A 13,765-nucleotide genomic window follows, 5' to 3' on the forward strand; every position below is an offset into this window, starting at 1 on the left:
ACTTTTCAGCCACAGTATTTATGGAATTAATGCTTCTTTTGATCTTGCTAGGTGAATTCTGTGCCCAGTAAGCAGTGTTTATTCTGGAAAATGGAGTCATTCTGAAATAAACTGCTGTGATTTTAGTAACATAAATGTAGTTACATATCATCCTCAGTTGTGTGAAATGGTGATTTTTAATTTAGTGTCTAATTCCACTCCTGGAAAAAGTCCCTGTTTCTCATTCTGAATCTGTGCATCTTGTTAAGAGAAATAAAAAGGATCTCTGAATCATATCTATCTTCTTGGAAAAGTATAAAGTAATGAAATATAAATTCTTATGTATGTCATGATAATTTATGCTGCAAAACTATTTTTTCCCCAAGCATTTCTTGTATAATGTGTGCCCCGGGCTTGTCTATTTTTGGATGAAGAGTGTGCTTTTGAAAGGAATTTCCTGGTCATCCCTGCTTTTTGTATTTTGGCTCACATTGTGAAGAAGTCTTGGAGCATGTAAATCCATTTTCTGTTGGATTAAACTAAATTAGAAAGTATGTTCTCAAAGCGCACCTAAGGTGCTCCATGGAACCAGTCTCAGACAGTCCAGAGTGCTTTAAAAAAAAAAAAAAAAAAAAGGAAAAAAAAGACAGAAACAAAAAATCCCCAAACTACAGATATGAAGCCTGTACAGAAGACAGAGTCAGGCTCTTTTCAGTGGTGCCCTGTGACAGGACCAGAGGCTATGGGCACAAAATGAAACACAGCAGTTTCTGTCTGAATGCCAGGGAATGGTGTTTTACTGTGAGGGTGACCAGGCACTGGCAGAGGTTAACCAGAGAGGTTGTGGAATCTCCATCCTTGGATATACTTCCAAGCCATCTGGACAGGGTCCTGGGCACCTGGCTCTTAAGTGGCCCTTCTTGAGCAGGGGGGGGTTGGACCAGATGACCTCCAGAGGTCCCATGCACATCTACTTCTGTTGATCTGCATTGCTTGCTAATGTAGGCATAGATACTGTTGAATCACTTGAAGATAAGATTATTTTTCAGTTCCTTGTCTGTCTTAGAGGAGATCGGAGAAGTGGAACGTTGTGTTTCCCCTCTGAAACTCTCTGGTGTGTTGCCTAATGTAATTTTTAAATAACAGAGAAAGTGTGACATATGGCATCTATTCAGATTGACAACTCAGACTTAAACCCTACTGAAGATATGAAGACTCTTCTGCAAGTACATGTTTCAAAATAGGTGTAATCTTGTCATTTTGGTTGCTATACTATCCCCAGAAGTGTTCCAAATACCTGTTTTCGTAGAGTAGTTGTTTATAATGTGTATGTCTCAGTTTTCTTTTGAGGCTTCAGGTTTTGTGTATAAAGGTAGTAGGTATATCTAGGCTTTTTATATGCTGCTTTTCTGTAGAGAGTAGTCCTAATTTTTAAAATGTCCTTGGCTCAGCTTAGGTTTTGTAAATGCAATTTTCTACCTGTTATTGTGGGTACAGTTCACAGAATTTAGATGTGTAACTGTTCAATTTGAGGGTGCAGTTATTGCCTAGATATCCGAGGTATGAACTGTGCTTAGTTACTGATTGCAAATTTTGTATATGCTAGAAGAGATGTAAGAGGTCATGAAGTCAGAATTAGCAAGATGAAAAGGAATTGGTCTGGATGTACAGTGTTCGTTTAAGCAAATGATAAGCAGTCTGTATGGTTCGCATGTTTACTAGTGTCTTAAATGCATTGTGAAAATGTATTTCAAATTACAGAAAGACATTTATGAAATTTATTTGTGTAAGTGAATATTAAAAAATAGATTAGGGTTCTTAAAATCATATTTGCTTTTCATTATTTAATATTTGTTTGTAAAACCTATACTGTTTATTGTAAGTAACATTTGTCAGTAGTTGCACTGGTTTGATTAGTACCTAAGCCATGTTTTTGTTGGAAGTATGAACGCTGATTCTTTGTGTTTATTTTAAAGAGAGAAGAATGGATGAATTTAGACTTCACGTCATTGAAAACCACGTCAGTAGCAGCTGTCAAAGATGAAAGACAAAAAGAAAAAATACAGGAACGACAGAAAGCTCAAGAACTTGAGCAGGTAGGAGGAATTAATATATCAACTCTTTTCTGCATCTTACTAAATTTTGAGTGATGAATGGACCAGTGAATTGGTTCAAATATGTAAGTCTTTGTATCATTTTTGAACTAATGCCTGATGTGTTGTGTGATAGTGATTTTAATTAAATAGGTCAGGTTTTGTTCTGTTTGGGATGGGAAGGGTTCATACAGCAGACTTATCTTATGGAGAAAAGCCTTTAAACTATCTTCTAGGTAAGGAGAAAGCCAGTTTTGTTACTACTAAGTTCTGTAATATTTGAACTGCTTCTGAGATGTTTTACTTAATAATGACAGACTGTTGGTCTGGCCTTCTTCCCCATGGTGTGTGTGAAAGGAGCACCATTGTTTTGTGTGATAAAAGCTTACCTAAGTTACTGTGTCAAAGCATAGGGTACTGAGGCTTGTTTTTTCCTGAAGAAAGAATTCTGAGCAGTTGTTGTGCCTTTCATGCCACAGTTGTGCATGAACACACAGGTGGATCAGGGTCTGGCTGGGGAAGAGATTGCTGTCATTAAATTAGTTCTGTTTACATACAGTTGCCGGCTGCTTCATTTGTTCATTCAGCTCCTTAAATGCAATGTAGTCTGACCATAGCTGCTGATTACTATCTAATATTTGCTTGTCCTCACATCTCACAGTAGGCCATTTGTTGCTGTTAGGTTTTCCAGTTAGTCGTGTTGTGGCTAGGAACCAGGTTGACCTGGAGTGCTGTTCTTCTGTAGTATATGGTGCTTTGGTTATTGTCTTTTGAGAAGGGATTAATCTTTTTGTTTTTTCCCCACATAATATTTTGCTGAACATTTTTTCTGAACTGTTGAAGGACCATTTAATGTGGAGATCTTAAATCACCAGAATGTCAGCATGTATTATATGGTTATAGACTCTCCCACCCAACCACTTGCTCTCCATGCAGGTTTATACTTTTGTGTTTTCTACACCAGAATGTCTATCCTTTCTTTGATACCCAAAACGATGTATACAACAGATACATACAGCATGCCAGTGGTGGTGACGAGGTGGTGATATAACAGACAAATTCAAAATTTTGTCAGTGCTGGAATGCCTAATCAACCCTCTTCTCCAGTGGACTTCCTTGCCTGCTTCCAGAGAAGTCAGTTGAGAGAATTACAAAAAGTGATCTAGTTTGAGGGTGAAAAGCAGTAACAAGGTAAAACTAAGAGCCCCCGTAATAGCAGTGCTTCAGATGCAAGTGCGTATTACTGCTACACTGGCAGTGCAGTCAAACAGTAAAACTGCTTCTGTGTAGTAAGGGTGCCAACTAAGCACATGTTTGAGAGCTTTCACTCAGGATGGAGAGTTATGTTTATTTCTACCTGTCTTTAGATATTACAAGTTACGAGTAAGCTGTTCCTTCCCACACAAGTATATAAAATTTATCAAATATTCTAGAAAATACAAACTGCATGCTATGCACACATTAAAATTATTTCTATTTTAGGCCATGCTGTCTGAGAGAGAGCTCAATCCCTATTGGAAAGATGGTGGTACAGGTTTGCCACCAGAGAAGGATGAAGCAGCTTCAGTTAAGAAAGGTAAACAGCAACTTTTAGTAATAATCCTAAATTTCTGTCTCCAGTCTCTGGTCTCTGCGTTGCTAACAAGGTACTACTAATGTTGATGTAAAGGGAGTTTGAATAACATGTAATAAAATTAAAATTTGGATGAAAATTCAGTTAGTGAATATTGGGTTAATATAGTATGTTGTTTTGCAGAATTTCTCTTCACTGGTTTTTAATCCTGAGTGGTTTGACCTTCAATATCTTTACAGAAATTCTCCATTTTGAACTAATTAAAGGAAAGCATGATTTAACCAAGACAAGATAAATTGTTGTCATCTCATTTGGTTCCTTTCATTCCATTACACAAATTATAGTTTTAAAATATTCAACCACAGAAGTCTGAGTCACATAAAATGAAGTACATTACAGATGCAGTTTGTGAAAAACACGATTTCTGTAACCTTTTCACTTCTTTCCTTACCCTAGGGTTATCCTGCCTATTTCCAGCAAGAGCAGTTAGAAAAACGGTTTTCGTAATGTCATGAAGCATTTATTATGTGATAAGAAGGGTCCTTGTATTCTGTCAACAGGGAACAGTAGGGTCCCTGGCTTTTCTCTTTGGGAGCCTTTCCCTGTGGACAGTCTGTCCTGCAAACCATTAGCCTTATGCCCACTTTTAGGAGTCACAGAGATCAATGATCTGTAAGAGGTGACAGGCATCAGTGAGTCTGTGTCCTGAATGTTAAGACCTCTGCTAGCTTCTCAAATGTAAAGCAATGTGTTACTCATTAATTTTCTGAGAAGGGGAATGCACTTGTTTGTATGTCAGGGGTATGCCAAGAATGGACACAGAAAGTGGAAATAATAAGAAGGTTCTTTAATTTCATAAAAAACCCCACAACTTCTCATATGCCATTCCTGTCTTGGAAACTGCTTGTTGTCTTCTGTGATAAATGGAGGAGCTTAAATTAAATCAGTGGTATTACTGAGGTATATACAGCATTAACTTATAAAACCGTGTAATTGTATTATTATATTCTTTCTATTTTTCTTTTGCGCCCTTCAATTTTTACGTTAAGTTTAGGTGAAGGTTTAACATCACATACAGAGTAAGGTTAAATAGGAATAACCACTGAGATATAAAACTACGACCTCTCATTGTTTTCCACTTTAGTTACCGTGGTAGAAGATGCTGGATTAAGTTGGTTACGAAAATCATACCAAAGGATGAAGGAGCAGGCTGAGAGAGAGAAACGAAGTTTTGAGGAAATTGTAGCTGAGAGATATGGGGTAAGGATCTTCAATTAAATTTTTTTGATACTAATAGATGCTTGGAAAAGGTTACTTTCATGTGAAGGCACAAATACTTAATATGCAGTGTAAGACACAGGGAAAGAAGCGGGAAAAAACAGCCTCTGAAGCTTCTTTCAAGTGATGAAGAGTATAAAGCTACCCAGCCTTTTACGTCTTTTTTGTTAAATATTTTTTTAGTATATGGGATCCTATAGCAAATTTAAAATACTTATCTTCTACATCAGGAGGTTCAAATGATCCCAGTTACAAAGTACCTGAGTGCTTCCAAAATAATGACGTATACTAGAAAATATATTCTGTTCTCCTGCACGTGGCAGATGACAATGCACATTGTGGATAATAATAATGCCAAGATCATTTGGAGAACTGTGTCAAATTTTACCAAATATGAATCTTCTGGCCACTTGTGATCTGCTCAGTCGAGATACATTGAGAAAGCTGCTTGCTTCTGAAGGGTTTAAAGTCTTCAAAATTTGTTTTTAATGAAACAGTCTGCCATAACAATATGAACTCTTTAAAGCCTGTCCCCCCTACATATTATACTACTGTCTTTAAAAGCATTGGGCAGAGGTGTGGGGTGTTAAATCTTGGCCGTAGTGTTACATTTGGGTTCTCTTATGGGTTTTTTGATTAGGCTGATTTGGTTGTGGAAATCTTGGATAAGACAGCATGACTTCATACTGTTGTCTTTGAACTGAGTTGTAGTCACTCCTGAGTGATGAAACCAACATGGTCAGTGCTGGTAGAAATTATTCAGTGCTGGTGCTTGTAAAGAATATTATTTTTATGAATCTTTCTCAAGAAACTAGAGTTCAAACAGCACGAAGCACTCTGGCTGCCAAAGTACAGGATAATGATTGAAAGAGATCCCTGCCTGATTTGCTTCAGTATGTAATGTTTTGGGTGGGGTGGTGGAAGTAATTCGTGGCTTTTACTTCAGCTCAGAAGAGGGAAGAGGAACAGACCACATTTTGCATAATTGCCTAATGGATAAAGTATTTGTCCAGAAAGCCAGAGACAGGGTTTCAAAGCTTGTTTTAGGCTAAAGGTTTTGAACCCACTCTCCTGTGTTTTTAAGAGTTTAACTAGATTGTAAAATGTGGAAGTGTCTGTTGGTTCTATAGAAGCTGGGCATCTGATGAGCATAAATGCAAAGTTCATGAGTAACAAAGAGGAAGCCTTTCTCCGTAGCTCAAGCCCCTAATCTCCAGGTTGCCAGGAGGAGACAGTTCTGAGGCTATGGTCCCTCTGGCGCTTTACTTTAGAGCCACAGGATGGAAGTTAGAAATAGTCCAAGAGAAAGGATCAGAAAGTCTTCCCAACAGAGCATCTTAGACACGAGGCTCTAAGTTACCTTTTTTGTACTGGTCTTCCTTTCCACTCCATAGCTCATGCTGTGCCCTTTGCATAGCGACTTATTTTCACAGAATGGTCCTTTTCTTGTAATACTTTGCAGGGAGCTTCACAATACCTCATGACCTTAAAAGCAGTATGACTTTTTTTTTATTCTTTCTTATAGTCAATGGAGGTATTTCAGTCACGATTAGAAGAAGCTGAAAAAGTTGCATCCAGAAGGGAAAATTATTATAGAAGTGGAGGATGGAAGAAAACTGACTATTCACAAAGTGAGAAAGAGAAGAAAGAACAGCATATGAAAAAGGAGACAAGAGATGAAGATAATAGAAACAGGAACATGTTTGGGGGCTATACTAGGGAGAAGTATGGCAAGGGATGGGTGCAAGAAGACAAAGATTACAAAAGAGGTATGGCAAGAGAAGACCAAGAGTGTGGACACAGTAGCACGGACTCGGTATTGAGAGGCTACAGCTCCAAAGCAGAAAAGCACTCCGATGAAAAACGAAGTCAGGAAAGGAGTTCATCTCTAAGCAACATGAAACACAAATTTCTGAAACCCTCTGAAGATGATTTATTATCTTACAGTGCACCTAGAGACTACCAGTCGCAGCAGTCCTCTTCCAAACTGCCTGTTCATAGCTCTTTGAGCAGCCGTTTCCAAAAACCTAGTGAGGATGCTGCACTGTGGACGAAAACACATGCAGAAGATAACAATGAGAAATTAATGTCTGATCAAAAATCATCAGGTAGTAGGGAACAAATTGATGATAATTGTTTGGAAAGAACACCAGGTGATGAAAAAGAGGTGTCGCGACAGGAGTACGCAGGTGATATCCCTGAGAAGAAACAAACGTTATCTGACAGTAAAATGTGTTCTAGGTATTTTACAAACATCTTTACTTGTCTCTTGTTTGCTGTATTTTTCATGGCAAAGTATACTGGAAACTCTGTCTTCTTTGTTGACCGTATTAGATCTGATCATATCAGATCTCTTTAGTTAGGAGGAGGGTAGTGTCCCAGCTAGGGGCAGCTAAAACAGACCACTGTAGGAGTAAGAACAACCCCTACTTGTCCTGTGTCCTCAGCATATTTGAGGATTGCTAATGATAGATTATTTTCTGCTTCTTTCTAATGTTCGTTCACACTGCAGTAAAATTGGCCTCTTAGGCAAAAAACCTTCAAAACAGTATCTTAACTGTTGTTGAATTTAGAAAAGACAAACTTGAAATGTTAGAAAATGCTGACTAAAAACCGAAATAATTAATACAGCGGGGATAGGTTTGCCACCTGTGAGATGAAGTCATATGCTAAAGTAGTAGCATATGAAAAATAGTAGAAGGTACTGATTGGAAAAGTGCATTTTCTGTGGAAAAGAGGAAGGATGAATAGGAGTGGGAAGGGAAATGCAAACTAGTTTGCTTTTTGAATTTCAGTTTGCCTGACTTGCTTTAGTAAAAGACAATGGAGAGTAGTAAGGAGAGGTGATCAGGAAAGTAAGTTGTAGACAACTGAGCTTTTGCTCTACTTGAGGCCACCTGTTCTCCAGTATTACCAGCTTGCTAGTTCTGCCAGTGATATGAGTAGTGTGGTTATTACTGTGAATGCTTTTCTTCAGATCTTCCCAATAATAGGTAGACCTGTGCAAAAGTAGTTTAGAGTCAGGATGGTGTTATTTAATTGCTTGGGAAAGCTGGACAAGGAAATATTCTTGGTTGGAGTATGTAAGAAGGATGATACGATTTATTTGGCAACAGCATTTGATGAAGTATGATCAAGTGTAATGCCTTCTTTCTTACATGCTTATGTCAGTTATTTGCAGAAAAAACTTCTTATAGCGGGGTCATGAATTTACTTTTAATGTTTAATTGTTGGATTCTAACAACAAGACAATACCTTAAAGGTATTTATTTTATTTGTAACTGTTCCTACGTGTAGTACTTGCAGATACCTCTCTGTGTATTTGCAAAGAAAAATTGTGCATTAAATGAGTACTGCATGACTAACCAGAAACAGGCAGCTTAGTCTACACAATTCTTTATATTGTATAGGTTGGGTATTTTTTCCAGATTTTACTTAATGTATTTTCTACTTTGATAGGAGCCGATGAAACTCACGTTTTCTTTGATAGCAGGAGGATAAATTGTTTGCATGATGTTCACTTAATCTAACTTACTTATTTCTATTTTTTAAAAAGCATGAGTTTGAATATACATCATGGCAGGAGTAGTTCCGAATCTGGCATGAATAGTTTGTATGTGCTATGGGAAAGCCCACTCATAAGTGTTTGTTATGTCTTGTTTTATTGTTTATTTTAGTATTTGCCTTGGTCTTATTTTGCTGGAAAATGAGAAATACATCTTTATAGTTGTTTTAATTATTCTGAAAAAAAGATCTTGTAGCATTAAACCTGTGATGTGTGAGACATTATTAGACATTTGAATTTAGTGACCCTCTTTGTTTTTCTAGATATTGCCCAAATAGTTATTGCCCTGAAGTTCCTGGGGTTTACCACTTAAATGTGCTTTGTAAACTTTGATTAGAATGATTCACAGTGTGTCTGAGCTGGAGCCTATGTGACTTCCTCAGCTGTTGATTCCTGGTTTGTTCGTGACTTTGTTCAGGTACAAGGTCTGCATAATCTACAGTTGTTTTCTGCCTACCTTGGGCAGTGCATTGGTTTGCATAAGGAAATGTGGGTATTCATGTAAGGAGGGATGCTGTGGTGAGCTGGGAGAGTGCATCTGCACTGCAGTTCAGGCACAGGCTCCATGAAAATGAAAATATACACTTGGAACTATATGTCTGGAAAAAACCCACCCTGTTAAGAAGCTTCTTTTTTGCGCACATAAAAAGGCACGATTATGCATGGTTAGAGTCTTATCTTTAGTCTTAAATATCATGCACTTTTTAAAAAAACCCAAATACTTGCCTGATAGTGGCAAATAATCTGTGTGAATGACATATAATCCTCTAGTGAGTCTACCTTCATTCTGTTTTGTTTCCTCCATGACTTCCAGAAGGAGAAAGCAATATCTAACAGGTGTGTTGTACAGCTGATGGCAAATAGGAGTTCTGATGTCCAGTAAACTTTATTTAACTGTAGTGAACTACTAACAAAAGGAGAGTTTTGGTGATCATTCAGAACACAGAGACTGAGTGAAGGACTCCATGTGAAGACCCTGCACCATGTTCTTATTTGATTGATGGATTTACTTTTTATTTTGGGGTGGGTGGGGGGAGCTGGGTGTTGCTTTGCATGTGTGGTGGGTTGACCCCATCAAGCAACTAAGCGTGTACCCAGCTGCTCGCTCATTCCCCCTCCTGTGGAGGGAATCAGAAAAGCAAAAGGGAGGAAAAACTCATGTATCTGATAAAGACAGTTTAACAAATGAAGGAAAGAGACAAAAGCAAGTGGTGCAAAGGCAGTCACTCACTCACAACTTCCCATGAGCAGACTGATGCCTAACCAGTCTCTGAGCAGCAGCTGCTTTGGAAAGACTGCAGTCCCCCCCTTTTATTGCTGAGCATGGTGTTAAGTGGCATGGAATAACTCTTTGGCCAGTTTGGGTCAGCTGTCTTGGCTGTGTCCCCTGCTGGCCTCTTGCTCTCCCCAGCCTACTTGCTGGGGCTGCAGAGAGAGAAACAGAGAAAGCCTTGAGGCTGTGTAAGCACTGTTCAGCAACAGCCAACACACTGGCGTGTTATCAGTGCCGTCACCAGTTAAGTCCAAAGCACAGCACTGTATGGGCTTCTGTGAAGAACATAAACTCCATCCCAGACAGACCTAGTTGGGCATGTAATTATTGAGTAGAAGTTAGTGATAACATTGCCTTGTTATTGTTATCTTAAAAGAAGCAACTACTCCTTTACAGTCTTATTTTTTGTTTTTTTGTTAAATAATGGTGAATCACTTTTTTTTTTAATTGCAAGTACAAAACCTGTACCTTCTAGCTTTTGGTTACCCCATGTAATAAGTGCAGTGCTAATTGTAACTAGACAGAGCTGCAATGTTTGGGAAACTAGATTGTGTACGGAAATGGTTTGCTTATTCAAGTTCAAAGAATTCAATTATTATCATAGAAAAGATAATTCTTTTCCTCACAGAAAAGAACTAAGCTTAGAAACTGTTTAGCTGGTATTTTCTTTTGCATGTGTTTTCTGTTTTAGTACTGTTAAACGCGATTGTGCATCTTCTTTGATATTTTAATTCTATTTCTTAGCCAATACAATTACTGAGCTGATTTATTAGTAAAGTGGAGATTACTTAGGCCTGGAAAACCGTATAGCCTCTGCTTATTGACTTACTTATTTCTAAGTTCTTTTAAGCTGACTCTCAACTTCTCGGCTTCTGTTTGTTGAGATAGCGTATGACCTGTTTTCCTATTTCCTTCAGTGGCAATTGTCTCTCTTTGTAGAAATTTGTAGAAAATTCTGGCTCTTGGAACATTTCAGGTTTGGGTATGTGGGGTAGTTATCTGTTGGGAATAATTTATATGCTGCTACTTTCTTCTTCTTCCTGAAGTTTCACTTTTTGTAATACATGTACTCTTTCAGTGCTGTTCAGTCAGTCACAAAAAGTAAATCTTCATTGACGTGAAGGCTTGGATTAATAGGTGTTGCTGGTTCAGTTCCTCATCTCTCACGCTGACAATGTACCTTTTAAGTTTTATCCCTTCTAAAACAAAGAGAGAGATTTTTCAGCCTATAAATCAAAGTGTTTTGGACAGTTATGACACAGGTAAATTAAAAGTGCTGATTGGATGTCCAAGGGGTCTCCCCAGAGGAAAAGTCCATCTAGCTAGTGTTTGCTGAAAATCACACTTAATAATGTGACTGCTTCAGAGTTTAATTTGAGACAAGATAAAACGCAAAACAAAACAATGTCTCCAGTCTCAAAAAGTTCAGACAATGATTCAAGCGCTAACGCTGCTTAAAAAAAGCATGTATGAAGTAATAAACATCTCTTGCTCCCTTTACTGAAATAGTCTGCCTTGTTTTGAAAAATGTAGGTTAAGGAGAAGTGATAACTTCATCTTTGAAGGTTCTGTTTCAGATGAAGTTAATGTAGATGTTTCTGCTGAGTTTTTGGGTGTTGGATTGGCATCTTCAAAACAGATAAAAGTAACTTTGGTAACTTCCTCAGGGCTGGGGAGATCTGGCAGTTAAAGATGACACCATCTTCGAAGTTCTCCCATTCTTCAAATCCTACAGGGTTTAACCATATTGAGTAGTGAGTTAATTCTCTCTCTCTCTTTTAATAGCAGGGACCAATGTCATAACTGTATTCTTATGTCTCTCTTGTGTTAAATATTTTACTTTTAGAATTAGTTGGTTTTAGTCTTTCCTAGAGTTAGAGAAAAAGAGCCAAACTTGTTTGATGCCTCTTTGCAATAATTCTTCGAGACCTTATTTATTGTCATAAGAACTCATACACTGACCTTTTAATATCAAAATTAAGATACAGTACTATTTATTACTAGCTGTAGCTTCTCTAGGGAGACTTACTATTTTAAAAATAGTACTAGTTAATTTTCCATGGGAACTCTACCATATCAGCCATAATGTCTTTAGAAGCAAAGATTGTACTGTGAGCAGATAAGTATAGGCATATAAGTAGTTTTCAAGAGATGGAAGGCCACTTGGAGTACAGGAGAACAACTGAGAAATGGGTGATTTTGCTGGACCTGAGAAGTAAAAGCATGACCAAAGCCAGAAAGGACACTTAGAGAGTGGGTTTAAATTACTCTTTCTGCTCCTTTTTTCCTTGCTTTTTGTCTGCTTATACCTGCTACTGGGTCTTGACTGTTTTTTTTGTGCTGAGAAAGTATTCTTAGATAGTGCTTTTCATTTTAATTGATCTCAAAAGTAAAATGAAACATACCTCATAAAAGCTTTATTCAAGCTTTTTGGTTTCAAAGACCTTGGCAACTTCTGACTGCAAATATATTTTTATAATATGTTCTTATCAATTATTTTGACAATAGGAGCATATGTACCAGCACAGTAGGCATATAATACTTAATTACACAGGTGAATACTGCATTGTTTTTCTATGGGTTTAGTGCTGTTGGTGTTTTACAGACATACATCAAAGGGTGAGCCGCCTCGGGTCCTTAGTGAAGAGGAGATGAACAGACTGGGAGCGAGGATTGTGAAAGCAGAACTCATGGGAGACATGGTAATGTCTTTGAAAAATTGTCATGATTTACTGGAATTTTTCTTAAAGCCCACAGTGATTTAGTTGTTTAAAAAAGAAAAAGGGTATTGATTCAAGCAAATGAAGTCCTCAAAAATTGATCAGGTAGGATTTGAAGATACTGCTTTTACTGTAACTTGTACTTTAAATGCAATGGCTCATAGACTGGAATAGAGGATTCAGGTCCCCAGGTTTTGTAGACTAGGCAGCATATCCAAAACCAGTTGTTCTCTGCCTTTTTTGTAGGATTTAATGTCTTTTTATTAAGCAGGGAGCAGGTGAAAACTTAAGAGCTCCCACTCTGTCTTACAAGGTGGACAGTGTCTGGAGCTTTTGTTATTTCATCAACTTTGTCACAAGTAGATGCTTGTGGTCCACAGCTCTGCTGTATAAGCATACTTACTAATTATGATATGGAAATAAAAAACTGAAAGGAACTGCATAGGGCATTGCATCCAGCTCTGCAATGAGAACAACTACGTGATGCTTTGTGGTCAGTTCCACAAAATGTCTTCCCTGAATGAGACTGGGTGCATGGACCTCAGATAAACAGCTGCATATTTAATGTTGGTTTAGGAGGCTTGTTTCAGACAGCAACCTGAAAGATCAAGAATTTCACTCTTTTGGAACACTCTGAACCCTGGAAATTTTTTTTTTTTTTTAATTATATTAAGTATGGCTATAGTGAGTTAATTGCATTCAGTAGTACTGCCTGGAAGTTTCAATTATAACAAGGTCATAGCCTGTTAGTTTTTAAGCTATGTTTTACAAGTGGTTCCTTTGAATAGCTGCTCTTAAGGAAGTATTGCTGAAATTTTTTTGAAGGATAGAGTAACATTTTTTTAGAAGTGAATCCTATCACTATGGGCCCTTGTTTTTTTTTTTTTTAAAGATTAATTTTTAGTGCACCTGTTTACCTTGCCTCTTGTGACAGAATATTTGCACCAAAATCTGCATGACTAAGTAGTAGTAAATAAGACATGTTACAACTTCAAGTGCCAAATTAATATTTCCTGAGAGTCATTGATTCTTTGATTTGTGGGAAGTTTTAGGATGTTTGGCATATGAATTTATTGATAGATTAGGACGTGGTATTGATCTTTGTCAAAGCCCCTATCACATAATTTAAATTTTGTTAGGAGAAAGTGTTCATTTTATAAATATTTTCTTTTCAAACTGATTTTATATTGTGGATTCTTTTTCCACAGACTTCAGACACAGATGTGTGTATGTAGCTTTACAAAATTTAAACAAATACACCTTTTTGAGAAATCCTGTCCATTT

At 37.5% G+C, this 13,765-nt stretch overlaps 1 protein-coding gene across 2 annotated transcripts in view; it reads left to right on the forward strand.

The window, feature by feature from the left end:
• The window catches only part of CWF19L2 (CWF19 like cell cycle control factor 2), an 86,090-nt gene that overhangs the window by 17,354 nt on the left and 54,971 nt on the right, over positions 1–13,765 (forward strand). For both annotated transcript variants that reach the window (XM_075711427.1, XM_075711423.1), the window contains exons 5-9: positions 1,956–2,075; positions 3,555–3,648; positions 4,790–4,905; positions 6,449–7,164; positions 12,367–12,463. In XM_075711427.1, coding sequence (XP_075567542.1) covers positions 1,956–2,075; positions 3,555–3,648; positions 4,790–4,905; positions 6,449–7,164; positions 12,367–12,463 — 1,143 coding nt within the window. The remainder of the gene's footprint in view (positions 1–1,955; positions 2,076–3,554; positions 3,649–4,789; positions 4,906–6,448; positions 7,165–12,366; positions 12,464–13,765) is intronic.

This window comes from Pelecanus crispus, chromosome 1, assembly GCF_030463565.1.
Source record: "Pelecanus crispus isolate bPelCri1 chromosome 1, bPelCri1.pri, whole genome shotgun sequence".
In the NCBI taxonomy this organism is placed as follows: domain Eukaryota; kingdom Metazoa; phylum Chordata; class Aves; order Pelecaniformes; family Pelecanidae; genus Pelecanus; species Pelecanus crispus.